At 37.1% G+C, this 16,661-nt stretch overlaps 1 protein-coding gene across 1 annotated transcript in view; it reads left to right on the top strand.

The window, feature by feature from the left end:
- The window catches only part of WDR72 (WD repeat domain 72), a gene marked incomplete at both ends in the record, with an annotated part of 184,693 nt that overhangs the window by 91,816 nt on the left and 76,216 nt on the right, over positions 1-16,661 (top strand). Inside the window, 4 exons of the mRNA XM_080809238.1 lie at positions 1,279-2,096; positions 5,056-5,147; positions 9,307-9,386; positions 13,395-13,596. Coding sequence (XP_080665364.1) covers positions 1,279-2,096; positions 5,056-5,147; positions 9,307-9,386; positions 13,395-13,596 — 1,192 coding nt within the window. The remainder of the gene's footprint in view (positions 1-1,278; positions 2,097-5,055; positions 5,148-9,306; positions 9,387-13,394; positions 13,597-16,661) is intronic.

Here is a 16,661-nt window from a genome sequence, read left to right as displayed (position 1 = left end):
AAGACAAAAAGATCTAAAAAGCAGCAGAGAGAAAAGACAGACAGAGTGACAGAGTACTAACTAACATCTCAAATGCCTCAAAGGAAACCTGAAGACTGGAGAATTAAGCCTTCAAAAATGCTGTGAGAAAATAAATGAAATTAAAATAGTTTACTCAAGGAAATGGTCTTCCAAGGAAAACATTATTCCATTGAGAGGACCTACAAAGTAAAAATTTGATTCTTTGAAGAGAATATCAAAATCGATAAACTGGCAAGAAAAAAAGCAAAAGCAATAATATCAGAAATGAAAAAGGACCTATAGCTACAGGAAGTTTAAAAAATTTATAAGCAAATAATATAAACATCCCTCTGAACAACCATTAAACGATCAAAAGAAATTAAGGATGATGTAAGTAAGTGGGAGATACAGTCTGGAACTTGACGAACATTCTCAAACTTACGTGAAAGAATAAAAGACTGTATGAACACCTGGATAGGAGAACCTCACCACCAGATCTGAAGTCTTTTTGTAAAGCTCTTATACTATGGAATAGATTAATTGAATAATGTCCCAGGCAGCGGATCAGTGAGAAAAGAACAAGTTTGCAAATGATACTGGAACAACTGATATCAAGATTTAAAAAAGAACATGAAAAGTATGTCCTATTGCAAACCAAACACAAAAATGAAAAAAGAAAAGTATTAAACAATTAAAAAGTTGTGTGAACCTGGGACACCTGGGTGGCTCAGTCATTAAGCATCTGCCTTCGGCTCAGGTCGTGATTCCCCAAGGACCTGGGATCAAGCCCCCACTTGGGCTCCCTGCTCAGTGGGAAGCCTGATGCAGGGCTTGATCCCAGGACCCTGGGATCATGACCTGAGCCAAAGGCAGACACTTAACCGAATGAACGACCCAGGCATCCAATGTTCTCCTCCTTAATTTTCAAACCCACTTTTTCCCCTTTGTATGTCTTCATGGCTATGTTGATAGGAAGATAAGAAATCAGATATGAAAAGATATTAATCTGATGCTATCTTACTTCCTAGGCTTAATTCATATTTTTTTTCCAAAGAAAAATAAAGGTTTTAGGAAGGAAAAAAAAAAGTTTTTAAGGAATATAGACTGTTTAATTTAGAGGGAAGTTTTCCCAACATTCAAAATAATTGAAATGGCTTTAGTTGTACTGCCACTTAATACTTTCATTTTATGCCATTTTAGTATGGAATTTTTAATAAAATCACTTGAAAAATAAAAACCCTGACATAATTTTTTTTTTTTTTCCTTAATCTCCTTTAGGTTGCTGATGCCAAGTCTTTCTCAGGACCTTTTAATGTCTTGCCTGTGAAGACAAAATGGAGTAACATTGGCTTTCATATCCTTCTATTTGATCTGGAAAATCTTGTTGAACTTTTGCTGCCAACTCCAATCTGTGACGTTGACCCTTCTAATTCATTCTATGGCAGTGAGATCCTGAGAAGAGCCAAAAGCACAGTGGAGAAGAAAACACTGACGCTGAAAAGAAATAAAACTGCCTGTGGTTTTCTTTCAGCAGAGGTGCAAGCCAAACCTTTTGGTGAAAACCCAGCCCAAGGAGATAATGCTGTCAAATTCTTAGAAGAAAGTGATGGCATTAAAAGGCAGAAGAAAACAAAGAACTCCAAAAAGATGCACCCCGAGCCATCAAGAAAAGTGGATGCGAGCATCACAATAGATGCAGCTAAATTGTTCCTATCTTGCTTTTTGCCATGGGGACTGGATAAAGAATTAGATAATCTCTGCATTAAGCATCTCAATATTTTAAAGCTTCAGGGTTCTGTTTCTTTAGGACTTGCCACAAATGAAGACCGCTTCTCATTGATGCTGCCGGGGTGGGATGTATGCAGTGCTGAAATGAAAACGGACTATTCAAAAGTTAATTTATTTTCCAAAAAAGTTTTGGACTTGTCAAATAAATACACATCCACTCTTCCAAATCAGCATGGGATGCCAAGAGGACTGGAGAATAATTGTGATTCTTTGCAAGAGTCGGACACTATAGTTTATTTACTGAGCAGACTATTTGTAGTTAATAAGTTAGTTAACATGCCTTTAGAGTTGGCATGTGGAACTGACAGGTAAGATGTGCATAAATATTTTGCCCACTATTATTTGGGACCTTAAAAGAATCATAATTATTTGCTGTATTTGGCTCTCTACCCTCCCTCCCTCCTCTTCTTCCTTCCTTTCTTCCTTTTTTCAGATCAAGAGTAAATATGCAACAGCTCCTTCAGCTCAAAACACATTTAAGAAAAACTTCCTCTTTTTTTTTAATTTTTTTATTTTAATAAACATATAATGTATTTTTATCCCCAGGGGTACAGGTCTGTGAATCGCCAGGTTTACACATTTCACAGCACTCATCATAGCACATACCCTCCCCAATGTCCATTTCCCCACCACCCCCTCCTGTCCCCACCACCCTCTCCCATCCCCCCTCCCCCCAGCAACCCTCAGTCTGTTTCTTGAGATTGAGTCTTTTATGGTTTGTCTCCCTCCCAATCCCATCTTTTCATTTTTTCTTTTCCTACCTCCCCCAACCCCTCCCCCGCCTTGCATCTCCACTTCCTCATATCAAAGAGATCATATGATAGTTGTCTTTCTCCGATTGACTTATTTCGCTAAGCATGATACCCTCCAGTTCCATCCACGTCGTCGCAAATGGCAAGATTTCATGTCTAGAAAAACTTCCTCTTAATTCTTTGGGATCAGAGAATAATTTGGGTAATTAATCTATACATTTTAAAATTTATTCATTCAAAAAATATCCATTGCTCTCACAATATGTGCCAGGAAAATCATAGTGCTGGGTGCTGAATGATTTAATAGATAGGTAGACCAAGAGATAGATGATAGATTGATTCATACACACCTTGAAATCCATTTTACTTGCTGTGGATTAAATATGAACAAAGAACATTTAAGTAAATGCCAGTGATAATATATTTCCTATATCATTGGAGAAAGTTTTACAGTTTCATAGCCCAAGTCCCACCATTTAATTTATACTTTGGTGTACTAAACTAGAGGTGGCTATCAGTAATTCATTTACAAAAAGTACAGTTGAATAAAAACAGCTCTTGTTTTTTGAATATTTAATATCTATTAGTCACCATGTAAGTACTTTACTTACCTGATTTCATTTAATATGCAAGGCTGGCATATAGGTACTATTATTTTGCTCTTTGTAAAGATGAGGATATTGAGTCTTATGGCGAAAAGGTATCAACTCCAAGATTAATTCAACTTCTTAGAGGCTGACTGAAAGCTGAGCACCAGTCTAATCCCAGAGCCTGATTCATCACTAACCTTACCTCTGTGTGTCTTCGTTCTTCTACGCGAAAATTCAGTATAGTTTTTCAGTCTGACGTTAGAGGATTGAATTTACAATTTACAGCATGTGTCCTTAGCACTAGCCTACAAAAGAAATTTCTCATTTGATTCAAATGATTAAAAAAAAAAGGCACATGAAATAAATAGAAAACACCGAAAGTAGGGTAAAGGAATGTGGAAAAAATCTTGGTAGTATAGGTTAAGTATTTTGGTGTTCAGAGTAAAGAGAATAATTAGTGTGAGGTGAAACCATGGGAACGCTTTTACAGAAAGCACTTCCCACTATGTGGTGGTAAATGGTCCTTGACGTTTCTGTTCTGTGATAAGAGCTCAGTTCCAGGTACTGAACGGTCAGCACCATTCCTGCCTACCGTTTGGTAGGAAGGCTCTGTGGATTATTTAGGATCCAATGTTATGCTTCCTTCCATTATAATGCTTCTATACTACAAGGTTTCCCATTTTCTGTTCTGTGACCCTAATATGGATACATAGACTGGTAAAATTCTGTGGTTTGTATACTAAATTTTTCTCTGTTTTCTTTTCTTTTCTTTTCTATATACACACGTTTAAGTTTCATATAGCCTTCTTTTACTTTTCTCTTCTTCCTATAACTAAGAAAATTACGAAGCACTGAACGTATGATAAGCAAAAAAATGCAGTCAGTCTGGAGCCTGAAAACCTGGGAATAAATCCTGCTTTTGTTGTTTAACTAGCCACGTGTAGCTCTGGACAAGTCACTTAGCCCCTCTGAGCCTTGCTTTCCTCATTTAGAAAATGAGGTTTGTGGGCTAGGTGGCCGCTAAAATTTCTTCAAATTCTTGAAAACTTGGTTGCTAACAAATTCAATCTGCCTAATCATGATCCCACAGAGCCAGTGAGGGACTTGGTTAGTGTGATGGAGGTTTTCATCCTGAGTCGGCTGCAGATATGGAGTTCAGGATGTACAGGGTGTGTCTGGTGCCCTGAGGGGGGATCGCGGGCTGTCAGCCTGCCTTCCACTAAAAATTGCCGCCATATATTAGTTAACTCTTTACAAAATTCTTCATTAAAAAAAATTATTGAAGTAGTTGTCCTGATTAGAGACTGCTTCCTGAAATCAGTCACTTCAACTTGGATCTGTTGTTGGACAGCATGGCATTTTTTTGGAAATCAAAATAATGTGCATTGGATTTGTCCATTTCACTAACATTTCACCGTGGTTGTGAATGTGGAGAAATCCTGTGGGCTTCACAACGGGGTGCATGACGTAACTGCATTTTAAGGAAAGAGCCATCTGCCTATGAGAATATACCTAAACAGTATCTGAAAGTTGCTATGATTAAATCACTGTTCTGGAGTAGAACCTACCTTCCTCAGGTCCTTACAGAACCTGTGGAGAACCGTGGCAGATGTCAACATATTAGGATTCAGAATATATTGCATTAACCACAAATTACATGACCTATCGTAGTAGAGTTCCTCCTGGAAAGTGAGTCACAAAATAATTCTGGTAACCTAAGATTCAAAACTGGGATTAAGGTTTTAGGTAGGAACAAAGTGGGGAAATTTACCAAAGAGATTAATGTTGGAGAACATTGCTAAAAAAGTAACCTGTGTTCAGTTCCTGAATTTTTTTTGAAGTGGTCATACACTCAAATCTTCAATTTATTTCTAAAAATACTTTTCATATATCTTTAATGATATCCTCTATTTTTCCCCCAACAGGTCTTTCAAAATGGAATCTGTGCAAAACAAGGCAAAAAGTCCTGGGAATGAAGTTTTTACTATTTCAAGCTTCTGTGGTTACTTACGAAATGGTAAAGCACTTACAGATACAAGTCTGATTTTTTTTTTTCTCTATGAAATAGAATAACTGGCCCATCTATAACTGGTTCTCCTGCTACAGTTTGGAATGAGCAGTGTTTGCATTTATTGTTTGATTTAGTCTGCATTTCACATGGCTATACTTTGGTATTCTGCTTATATTTGAAATATACATGATTTTTTTTATTAAAATGAATAATGTTACAAGACATGTAATGTGATGAATTTTATCAAATGATCTTTGAAATGCCTGAAAGTCTGAAACTTTTTGGCAAAAGAAATATTTGGATATTTAATTAAGGTCACCTGTGATTTATGGGGAAGTTTATTACATCAGTATCTTTATTACCAAATAAATGATTATTATATTAGAGAATTTTATAGCTTTTTCAGAAGGCTATATAATGATTCTTGAATTCTTCCGAGTAATAGTCTTGGTGTTAAGATTTTCTTTTGATGCCAGATAGCCAATTTATCCTCAAAACCTGCTTCTCTAAATCTTTGACATCTCAGTAAATGGCAAATCTGCCCTTCGAGTGATTCAAGCCAAGAATTTTGGTGTCATTTTGACTCACCCCCCAACCTTTTTTTTTTTTTTTTTTGCACTCCACATCCAATCTTTTAGTAAATATATTGGTTCTCCCTTCAGAATATATCCCAGATTCTGTTTCTATTTACCCACAGACCACACCCCGGAGCCTTCATCCCTCCTTGCCTCCTAACCACCCTTCCGCTCCGATTTCTCCTTCCTGTACTCTATTCACCATCAAGCAGCCAGAATGACCCATTGGAAACTAAGTCAGAACCTTATGCTTCTGCTTAAAACTTTTCAGCTATTTCTGTTCCACTCTAAATAAAAGGCACAGTCTTTAGGAGAGCGTACAAGGCCCAGTATAGCCTGGTTGTTCTGCTTCTTCTTTTTTTTTTTTAATATTTTATTTATTTAATTGACAGAGCGAGAGATCACAAGTAGGCAGAGAGGCAGGCAGAGACAGAGAGGGAAGCAGGCTCCCCGCTGAGCAGAGAGCCTGATGCGGGGCTCAATCCCAGGACCCTGGGATCATGACCTGAGCTGAAGGCAGAGGTTGAACCCAGTGAGCCACCGAGGTGCCCCTGGTTGTTCTGCTTCTGTCATTGCACTGACCACCACTACCATCTGACCCCATCTCTTTGTACTTACTTACCCCTTGCTTCACGTGATCCAGCTACACTGGACCTTTTGCTCTGACCCAAACAAGACGGGCAGGTCTTAGGGCCTTTGTGCTAGCTCTTCTGCTGCCTGGAATGCTCTTTCCTCAGATTACAGAGGTCAACCGGCTGCCTCCCGCCTCCATCTTACATCCTTGGTTCTTGCTTGGAAGCCATTTTATCAATGAAGGTGCCCTCCTTTCTCCCCAGCACACTCTGTCCCATTCCCTCTTTTACTGTTTTCCATAATTCTTTTCACTCTCTAATGTAATATATATCTTTTTTTTTTCATTTGCCATCTGTGTCCCGCTACTAAAGTGTAAGCTCCATGGGGGTTATTATTTTTTTATGACAGTTTTATTTACTGCTGTATCCCCAATTCCCAGAACAAAGCCTTCAAGGAATTAAGCAAATACCTTTGGATTCATATGTGAATAGTAAATAGAATAATGGTTTTGGAAACAGATGGCTGAGGTTTAAGATCTAGTTCTGCCGCTTAATACTTGTACAGCTTTGGGCATGTCTTTTATTCCTTTAAACCTGTATTTACTACACTTGTAAAATGGGAATGAGATTTTAGACTTGGTGAAGTTCTGCATTATGCCATCGACACATTGAGATGCCCATAGGGGACTTCTCAAGGCTACTAAAAAGAATGTTTGGAATATTTTAAACTGAGAGTTATTAATAGCTTCCAATTTTTGCATGTCTAGTATATTCAAAGAATTATGCCCTTGGCTTTACACATATTCTCTCTATATAGAAACAAACTTGCACAGCAGGAAGAAGTATCTTGTTTTACCCTTGGGAAAATTGGGGCTCATGGAAGTTAGATGATTCAGTCAGAGGCAAAGAGCTGCTGAGCAGAGGGGCCAGGATTCCAGGCCAACTCTGGTCCCAAACCACTTGCTCTTTGCATTACATCAGCACACTTCTCAGGATTCCAACTAGTATTCCCTCTAAATGGTCCCAGTCTGGGCTGCCTGCCTTCTCTTCAAGCCATAGCCCTTATTAGGGCATTTCTCCTTGTTTTTATTTTTTATAACATGAGAAAAGGATTGGAGTTTAAAGCAGAATGTAAGTGATTTCTGCAGAGATGGAGAGAACTGCTAACCAGAGCCGCGGACGCCCCAGCTTTTCCTCCGGCAGCCCAACCAAAGTAGCAGGAGCACGTTTACTGCTGAATAGTCTCTCCCATGTTTAGAGGTGGCACTTGCAGCACTTAAGATTCACGTAGATCCTAAGGAACATGGTTTTGTGTTTTAGTAATTGGAAGACGGGAGGTGAAAGGAAAGGAGGGGTTCGCTTTATGCTATTAATTCGGTAAAGTCAAAGCCTGAATAAAATAATACTCTGAGGTGCTCATTCTAAAGAGTGATAGGAACCACTGCCCACTTCTGTCAGCAAAAATGGTGACTCAGTACTATTGGTAAGCCTGGGGTGTTTTTTTTTTTAATCTTTCTCTCTGATGTTGCAATTAATTCTTTAGTTCACTGACATGGCCAAGAAAAGTTGGCTCTCATTTCTACCTCATATTAAAATTTTAACATCACATTAAAGTGCACTGTGAAGTACCCCATGATGCCAGTAAGTAGCTAAAGTTGAGACCAATACTTAGCTTTGATGGTAGAGTCACAAGGTCAACAGAATGAGAGAGGAGGGGAAGGACGGAGATCAAAGGAAAATTTTCTTTTACCTGCTGTGCTCACAAAGAAATGGAAAATATGACTTCAAAATCCTAGTGCTCTATCATACTTACATGTTTTATGCACTGATCTTGGTCATTTCAAATTCACATCATTTGTTCCATCAGGGAAAAATAACAATATTAATGAGTCAGAAGTTTCATATATGTCTCTTTAATATTCTCAGTTCACATTATGTTTAATACTTCCTATCACATTTCCCTTGACCACTAATATATATAAAAATATATACATAACATATAATATTTATAAAATATGTATTTGTGCATATATACACACATATACTTATCTATTAATATATAAAATGGTGATTCAATGAAAAGCATACTGGACTAATACTAACTTAAAGAGTTGATGCCAGAATTTCAAACACATATTAATACATTCATTTAAATAGACGATTAGAGTAATTTTCCCTCCAATGCAAGCCGTCATCATTTTTCCTTATCTCACTCCCACGATCTGGCACCTAGATAATATACTTTAGCCATCAGAAAGCCTTAATTGATCAATTTTTCATTTGGATGATAATATGTACATTTTCAATTAATGAAAAGGCACTTATTAAGTGCTTTTTTGTGTAGGGGGCTGCTGGACACTCTGTGGATCAATTTAAATAAACCAAGCCCTAGCTCACTCTTAAAATTTCACACTGAACATTAAGGCAAATAGATAGAAAGGACATTCAAAAGGGCAAACTTAAAAGAAACAATACATAACAAAATGAGTCAGATTAAAACATAAGTGCTAGATCTATTGATCAGAGTAGTATGGTTGGGTAAGGAGAAATCAAAGGAAGTCTTTTATATAATTTCTGTGTGATAGATGCTAATTCATGGCAAGGTAGTATGTCAAGATCTATTTGCATGAGGAAGGAATTGTAAAATTTGGCCATCTGTTTTGGGAACATTGTTCGTTGCACTCTGTTGGCAAAAGTTACAAAGATGGGTTTAGGGTATAAAGATGAATTTGATTTGATGTGAATATGTATTCGTATAATCATTAGAAATATAAATAAATTACTAACTGGTTCTTGACTGGTTACACATGAAAATCATTGGAGGTACTTTTACAGAGTATTCATTCCTGCCCTACCGTCTCCCGGGGCTGATTAAATCAGAATCTCTGAACCCGGACATTGGCGTTTGTGGAGAAAATACTCCCCAGGTGACTCTAACATGGAGCCAGGGTTGAGGATCATTGGGTTGCACGCATGTTTTAATATTCTCAAGAACAAATGTGTTCTCTGTATTTTTAGGTAAGAATGAAGCCCATATACCTGAAGCTGACGTTTCACTGTTGAAGCTCATTTCCTGTTGGAGAGACCAGTCCGTGCAGGTATGACATAGCATGTTCTTGAAGTTATTAGAACAGTTCCCTGCTGTGCCTTTCTATTCTGTGAATGGTTCAGTCATACTCTCCTTAACCTGAGAGTACCCACAAGTGGCTACTGTTGTCCTCACAGAAAATTTCCTCCTTGGGCATTTCATTTAACAGGACAAATGCAGAGACTAATAATGAGGGGAAAACTAGAGAAGGACATATGCAAGGATGCATAGGTTAGGTGGGATGAATAGGGGGCCTGAGGAAGGGTGTTCTCGTTGTTACCGTACCTTATTGCCTATTGACGTTCCAGTTTGTGGCAGAATTGTCTATTATTTGATTTTAAAATATGCCATGACATAAAAGGCCCTAGGCCTGGGAATTTGGTATGTGGAGTTGGGAATTATTTTTCTGTCTCAAAAGTACCTCATCTATAAGCTGTTCAAGAGAATGGGTTTCTTCAAGGCCCAGTTTAAGTCCTTCTATCTCTTAAAGCTTTTGTGGATCCTAAAAGCTTACTGGGTAGCTTTGTATATTGTACAATAAATATCTGTGCGTTGATTAGATGAATATTTATTGGAACTTTATTCTTTTTCATGAGCTTAATAAATGTCAAATTTTGCAAGACAAGCATAGCAATAATTCCAATTACAAATGCTTATTGAAAACAAAGAAAGTTAAGTCAGAACACACTGTGAGGCTGACACCACAAAACCAAATAAACACAGTTGGAATGGTTTTTGAAACTCGTTACCATGACTTGTGAGTTTCTACATGGTTTACCGCTAGCCTAACCTCTTTATTCATCATTCTCCCTCCTGCTCTAACTAGCCACACTGACCTTTCTATTTCCAAAATACACAGTGCTCATTTCCATCTCAAGGCCTTACTGTTCTCTTGGGCTGGAATTCTAATTTTTCCATTCACTGTTTGAGTTTCACCTCAAAAGTCAACTCCTCCAAGAAGTCTTCCCTGATTACCCACCTCCTGTTGTCACCACTCCATGCCTCCAGTCACTATGGCATTACCCAGTTTTATTTTCTTTGTTGCTGTTGCTTTTAATGGAAATAATAGCATTTGCTTTTTTTGCTTGCTTATCTTCTGTCTTCTTGCTGTCGTTGAAGCTTGCTGAGAGCAGGGACTCAGTCCGTCTCACTCACCCCTCAATCACCAATGCCCAGAAGAGTAGTAATCATGGCAGCCTGTCAATAAATATTTAACAAATGAATGACTAGCTATGCAAAAGCCTCCGGGACAATCAAATAAACATTAGTACATTTTTATTTTTACCAGCGTGTTAGCAAACATCCTAAGAGTCTCTATCAAAGGCAAGATTTTTTTCCCCCAGTAGCCTAAGAATTCCTCACCAAGGGGAAAAAAATCCTGAAGGAAAAGAATTCAACAGAAAATTTATCCTGAATTGCTCTAACTAAAGGTCTTTTGCAGTTGTTCATTTGGCCTTCAAATAAATTTTAATGTGATTTGGACATGTTTGGACTAATGGACCTTTAAGGTTCTATGATTCTATGACCTTGTGTAAAAGTCTGGCAGGACGACAAATGTGACCAGAGCATTTATTACTCACTTTATAGAAGTCCAAGCATCAAAGTTCTCCTCTCGTCTCTGCCGCTAACCGGATGCATAACTCTGGAAGATAGGTGTAGCTCGTTGATTCTTTTCCTCACTTGTAAAATGGGAATGAAAATTCCTGGGTCCTCTGGGAGCAACAGAGCCTCTTGCATTTAAATGCTTCGTTAACCAATCCTCAAATTCCTTATAAAGCTGTTCATTTAAGCAGTTAGTCAAATCATGTTAAGCTGAATCTACTTCTTAATGTGTTTTAGGTGGTAGTGGAATGTTTCTGTCAACTAGCAAAATCCTACCTCACAAAGTGAAGAGGGGTGGGGATAAGAATGTGTTAATTTTGCAGATGAATGATTTCGGGGATTGCCTCTTTTGCCTCTAATGCATGCAATATGCCCCACAGAGAAATAAATGCTGAAAAAGCAACAGTAAGGTTTTGGGGTTGCTAATTTGCATGTTTCTGAAGCTTCATTAAAATTCCCTGGATTTTATAATCTAACACCAGTGGGTGAAGTCATGACATCCAGGCCTCCAGGGACAAGTATTGCTTTCCCGGGAGATGCTGCAAAGATGTGAAAAGTCAGTGTGGACCAAGTGTTGAGAAAATACTTTTCTTCTGGAAATTCTGGACATTGGAACCACAAGCAGTCCACAGGGGCTCTCATGAGTCTTCGTAACGCTCTGTGCTATTTTATAGAACTTTGCTATGTCAAAGTTTTAGTAGAAAACCATTAAAATTTTTAGCTTGCCTATGGCATAGTAATACTGCTGGTAATAAGTACATGGCCCAGATTTGTGGCCGTCTCTTTCCAGCCAATGGATTTGTAAATCTTCACTTAAATCTCTGCACATTCCCTCATAAGAGTGTAATGCTTTGCACATCTGTCTTTTCAAAGAAAATTATTTCTATGCATTTGGGAGACAGCTTTACAGCTGCAGTGCTTTCAATTCTAGCTCATTATTAAATTCAAAAAGTTATATAATATATTGTCTAAAAATTTTATATTTTGTTGGGGAAAGTTCTATCTCTACTAGCTATCGCAAAATTTATCTACTGTATTTATATACTAAAGAGATTAAAGTATTGATAGTCAGAAATTATCAATAAATTCTACTTTCTACACTTTTTATTTTTTAAGTACAGAATCTATTTCAATTCCATTAGCATTTATTTAGTACCCACTGTATACCAGATATTGTGATAGCATTATTACATACTTATAAGATGTACCATCTGCCTGTGGATTGGAGCCGTGCTGAGTATTGATTTCACACTGAGCACAAAGTGTGGGTTTGAGTTTGTTTCTAATTGAGTGAATGCCATTCAGTATTCGCTTTTAAGTTTTGTGACTGAGTATCCTACTCATTATGGTTAATATGTTTTATTCAGTTATTTCTGCTTCCTCTTATTTTTTTGATGATACTCATATTATTTACTCTTATAATATTAGTGACAAATATGTCAATGAGCTAGGAAGAGACTAAGGTACATTGTCACTGATTTTACTAAGGGATAAGGATATAGAAACTTGGGAGGACATATACTACAAAGGACATAGAATCAGTGGTCGGAAGCCCTGTTCACCATATCTGTGGGATGTCCTGTCCCAGCTTCTTCATTTAAAAAAATGAAAATATTGGATTAGATGTCTATGACAAGCATTCCCTTCCCCCTCGACCCAATCACAGATCCTTGACTGAATATGTACAATAATTGGAAGTCAAGCTTTGCAATATTTTTAAACTGTGTAAAACCGTGTACACATATACACAATTTATTTTTTTAAATATATATATTTTTTTATTTATTTGACAGACAGAGATCACAAGTAGGCAGAAAGGCAAGGGGGCGGGGAGGAGCAGGCTCCCCGCAGAGCAGAGAGTCTGATGTGGAGCTCAACCCCAAGATGCGGGGATCATGACCTGAGCCGAGCCGAAGGCAGAGGCTTTAACCCATTGAGCCACCCAGGTGCCCCGACATACACACAATTTAGTGAGATTTATTGTTAAAGTCTTGTCTTCAGCTTTCTGTATTAAACCTGAGTTTTAATCAAGTGTTTTTAGCAAAATAGTGCTTTCAAGCTCGACATTATTTGAGGAGCTAAACTTGTCCTTAGAAACAATATGATATCTTCAAATTCATTTTCTTTATCTTCTGGTGGAAATGAAAGTACCTTAGGCAAAAGAATTGAGAACTCCTTCCAACTTTCCTTTTTGAATCTCTTGTGTTAGCAGAAGAACAGTGTGTTGGTCTGGGTTCCAGTGCTCAGTATCTGCATTTCAATTGTTTCAGATGCTAATTCTAGTGGATGGGAGTGGTACACTTTATGTGAAACCTATTTAAGTCAAAATTCCAGGCTCTCAACTTGATGGAAGACCCCAAGCATTTGTAATAATCCTCCCCCCCCCCGCCAAAATGACGAAAAAAAATCTTTATAGGTAACTGAAGCAATACAAGCTGTTCTTTTGGCGGAAGTTCAACAGCATATGAAGACGTTGATTAAAACACCAGTCAACAGTCAACCAGTGTCCATGACAGAGGACGTTCACTGTGAGATGAGGCAGATCCTGCAGAAGACAGAAAGGACCAGGGGGGAGGAGATAGAGTTACAGTGTACTACAGACTCCTGGCCTCTGCAAAGTAAGTACAAAATTTATTGACATGCACTTTCATCAGAACTTTTTCTACTACTTACAGTGCGTTCAGAATATGAGTTCACAATATATCATTTCTGCAATAACTGAGCCAAGGCCCTGTTTCTGACCTATTCGGCTATCAATTTCTTCTAATTCTCAAGTTTCTGATAAACCTTCTAAGTTCTATTATAATCAATGAATATTTTTTCTAGAACAAAAATCTGTATTGTTTACAAATGAAAACAAGATTGGGGCGCCTGGGTGGCTTAGTCGGTTAAGCATCTGCCTTTGGCTCAGGTCATGATCCCAGGGTCCCAGGATCGAGCCCCAAGTCAGACTCCCTGCTCTGCAGAAGCCTGCTTCTCCCTCTCTCACTCCCCCTGCTTGTGTTTCCTCTCTCACTGTCTCTTTTTCTGTCAAATAAATAAAATCTTAAAAAAAAAAAATGAAAACAGGATTAACAGTAATAGCTTAATGAGATATTTTAAGAATATCTTGATAATGATGGATCCTAAATTTGTTTCCACTTGATACCTTGGTAATAGCCATGTGCTGGATTTTTTTTTTTTTCTCTCCTAAAAATAAGAAATGTAGTAGAGACTAAAACTAAACTGATTTATAGGTGGACCACTTGATTTTATAACAAATAAAATTTTATCATTGTAACTTCATAATGATAATGTTTATGGTTCATGGCTAGCAGGTGAATCTCAATTTCTGCTATAAAATGTTATCTGATTTTTCAACCCATTAGCTGTGACTTAAAAAATAAAAAGGAGTAAGTACCAATTTGATATTCAGCCTGACTAGGAAGCTTTTGATGAACAAGTTACTTTATGATTAAATATATATTTTCCTCAGAGAAACATGTTACAAATTTACATGTTCCAGGCTGTGAAAAATTATTAGGTATTTCTTTCAGCTCTCAGAAAGAGATTTTCTTTTTTCTTATTTGGGACTCAGAAAAATGTTGCTATATTTAAAACGTTAAATCCTAGAACAGAGGTCATTCTTAAAGATCTATTATATTTATTTCTTGCTGTTTTTATAAGATCACTTATTGGACAATATTATGTAGTGAGAGAGGATACGTTGCAGGGAAAGGCTTCATCGGTGAAGGCCAAAGATCAAAGTAGTTAGAATATTTCCTAATGCCAAGACAATCACTGAAGATGATAAATTCAATAAGCAATTTGATAAAGCTTAATGGCAATTTCAAGTCATTTGTTTGTCTGTTGTCCAGAAATTAGCTTTAATTATCTGGTAAATTCAACCGCCTGAAGGAGCTCCTTTTTGATCATATCACATAATTGTAGTTGTATTACACCTTTCAAGCAAGAAGAGAAAAATTCCTTTTTAAATTAATTTTCAGAGAGTGCATGTGGGTTCTTGATTCATTCGGTGAGGCACTGGTAGTGTCATTAATATGATTCTTCCAGCTCCCCAAAGACAGCTAGTGTCATTCATCATGTGTAACTGTCATTAGGTGGCATTTATATGCTTTATCCCTAAGCTTGAGTGTCTACCTTATCCTTTGGCCCATAGCCTTCTTTTCTGGGTGAGAAATTCATGGCGGGTTATCATGGTGAAACTTTTGATAACTTTTGCTATCACATGGCTTATCCATTATTTGAAGTTTCACCAGACTGAGCCTTGTTCTGTTCCCAAATAATTCGTGGGTAAAAGAAATATACTCTGGAATTTGGTCTTACTATAACTAAAGACATCTGGATTTTTAAGTTAGATATTAACTATCTTCAGATCATTACTGAATGGTCCTTTGCCAATGTTAAAAAAAATAGGGTTAATTTGTGACAACAGTTAGAATACAAAAATATTAAAGTCACTTTATATATTAGTGGATACAATTTAGAATATTTTATTTAAAAGAAATGAAGTGTTCACAAAATGCTGACACATATTTTCATGGGACATACTGCCTGTAGGAAAATTCTAACTACAATTACAATTAAGTGGAAACACATAAGGTGCATTGAAAAGGAAAATTCCCAAGAAATATTATGCTGGAAATTAATGTTGTCTTTCTTTCTTTCTTTTTGGAAAAAAGCAAAAAAGCCAAACAAACAAAAATTATTTTTTGAACTATTCAGAGAAACTTAATAAAATTACAGGAAAAGTTTTGGACCTTTATTAAGTGGAATGTACTGCATTACTTATTGGATTTGAAAAAAATAAGCAAAAAGCCATTTTATTTATTTCACATGTCCTGATTCAAAAGTTAAGGGGATGGTAGAGATACTATTCACCAGGTGTGATTATTCCTCAAACTTTATAGGCAGATTTACTTAGATCCAGTGTCACTTCAACCTATTGCCAAATATTCTTATGATAAATGGTTTATGTTCTTTTATTTTCAGGTCCTTGTTCATTTGTCCTCTGTGAGCACCCCTTCACCTTTTTCCCCTCTAATTTCTTTTATTTTTTCTTGATTTCCTAGTGTCTTTTTTTTTTTTAAGATTGTATTTATTTATTCATTCGAGGGAGAGCCCAAGAGTGGGCTCTTGCCACATGGGTTTGGGGGGAGGATGGTAAGGGTAGGGGAGGGGCAGAGGGAGAGAGAATCACAAGCCCAGTGAGCCTGAGATCATGACCTGACCCAAAATCAAAAGTTGGAAGCTTAACCCACTGAGGCACCCAGGTGCCCCTTGGTGTCTTAGTTTCTTAACTAAGACATCTTATTTGTAAATCTTTTGGAAAGTAACAGATGGTGGCTTTATTATGTATGGATACTCATAAGCTTCTTTAATGCCAGAGTGGAGTATATTTGGTTTATTAGCATTATAGTAATATGGCAATAATAGGTTATAAGGAAAAATAGTAACTACAATTATTGTACTCTTAATACACTCCAACACTATACTAAATATTTTATGAATGTTTTCTCACTTTTTCCTTTAATTCTCATATAATTCACATAAACCCTGACTCTCTTCCCAACATTTGAGTCATTTGTGTAAACTATTTTAGCTTTTTAAATGTCCATGTTTACGGAAATGAAGTTTCAGAGGAACACTGAAAAGAACTACTTTCTGAAAAAGAGATTCCCAT

Source organism: Martes martes (genome assembly GCF_963455335.1).
Source record: "Martes martes genome assembly, chromosome: 7".
Lineage (NCBI taxonomy): Eukaryota > Metazoa > Chordata > Mammalia > Carnivora > Mustelidae > Martes > Martes martes.
Note: the sequence above shows the minus strand (reverse complement) of the source record. Positions and strands in the feature narration are given on the sequence as shown.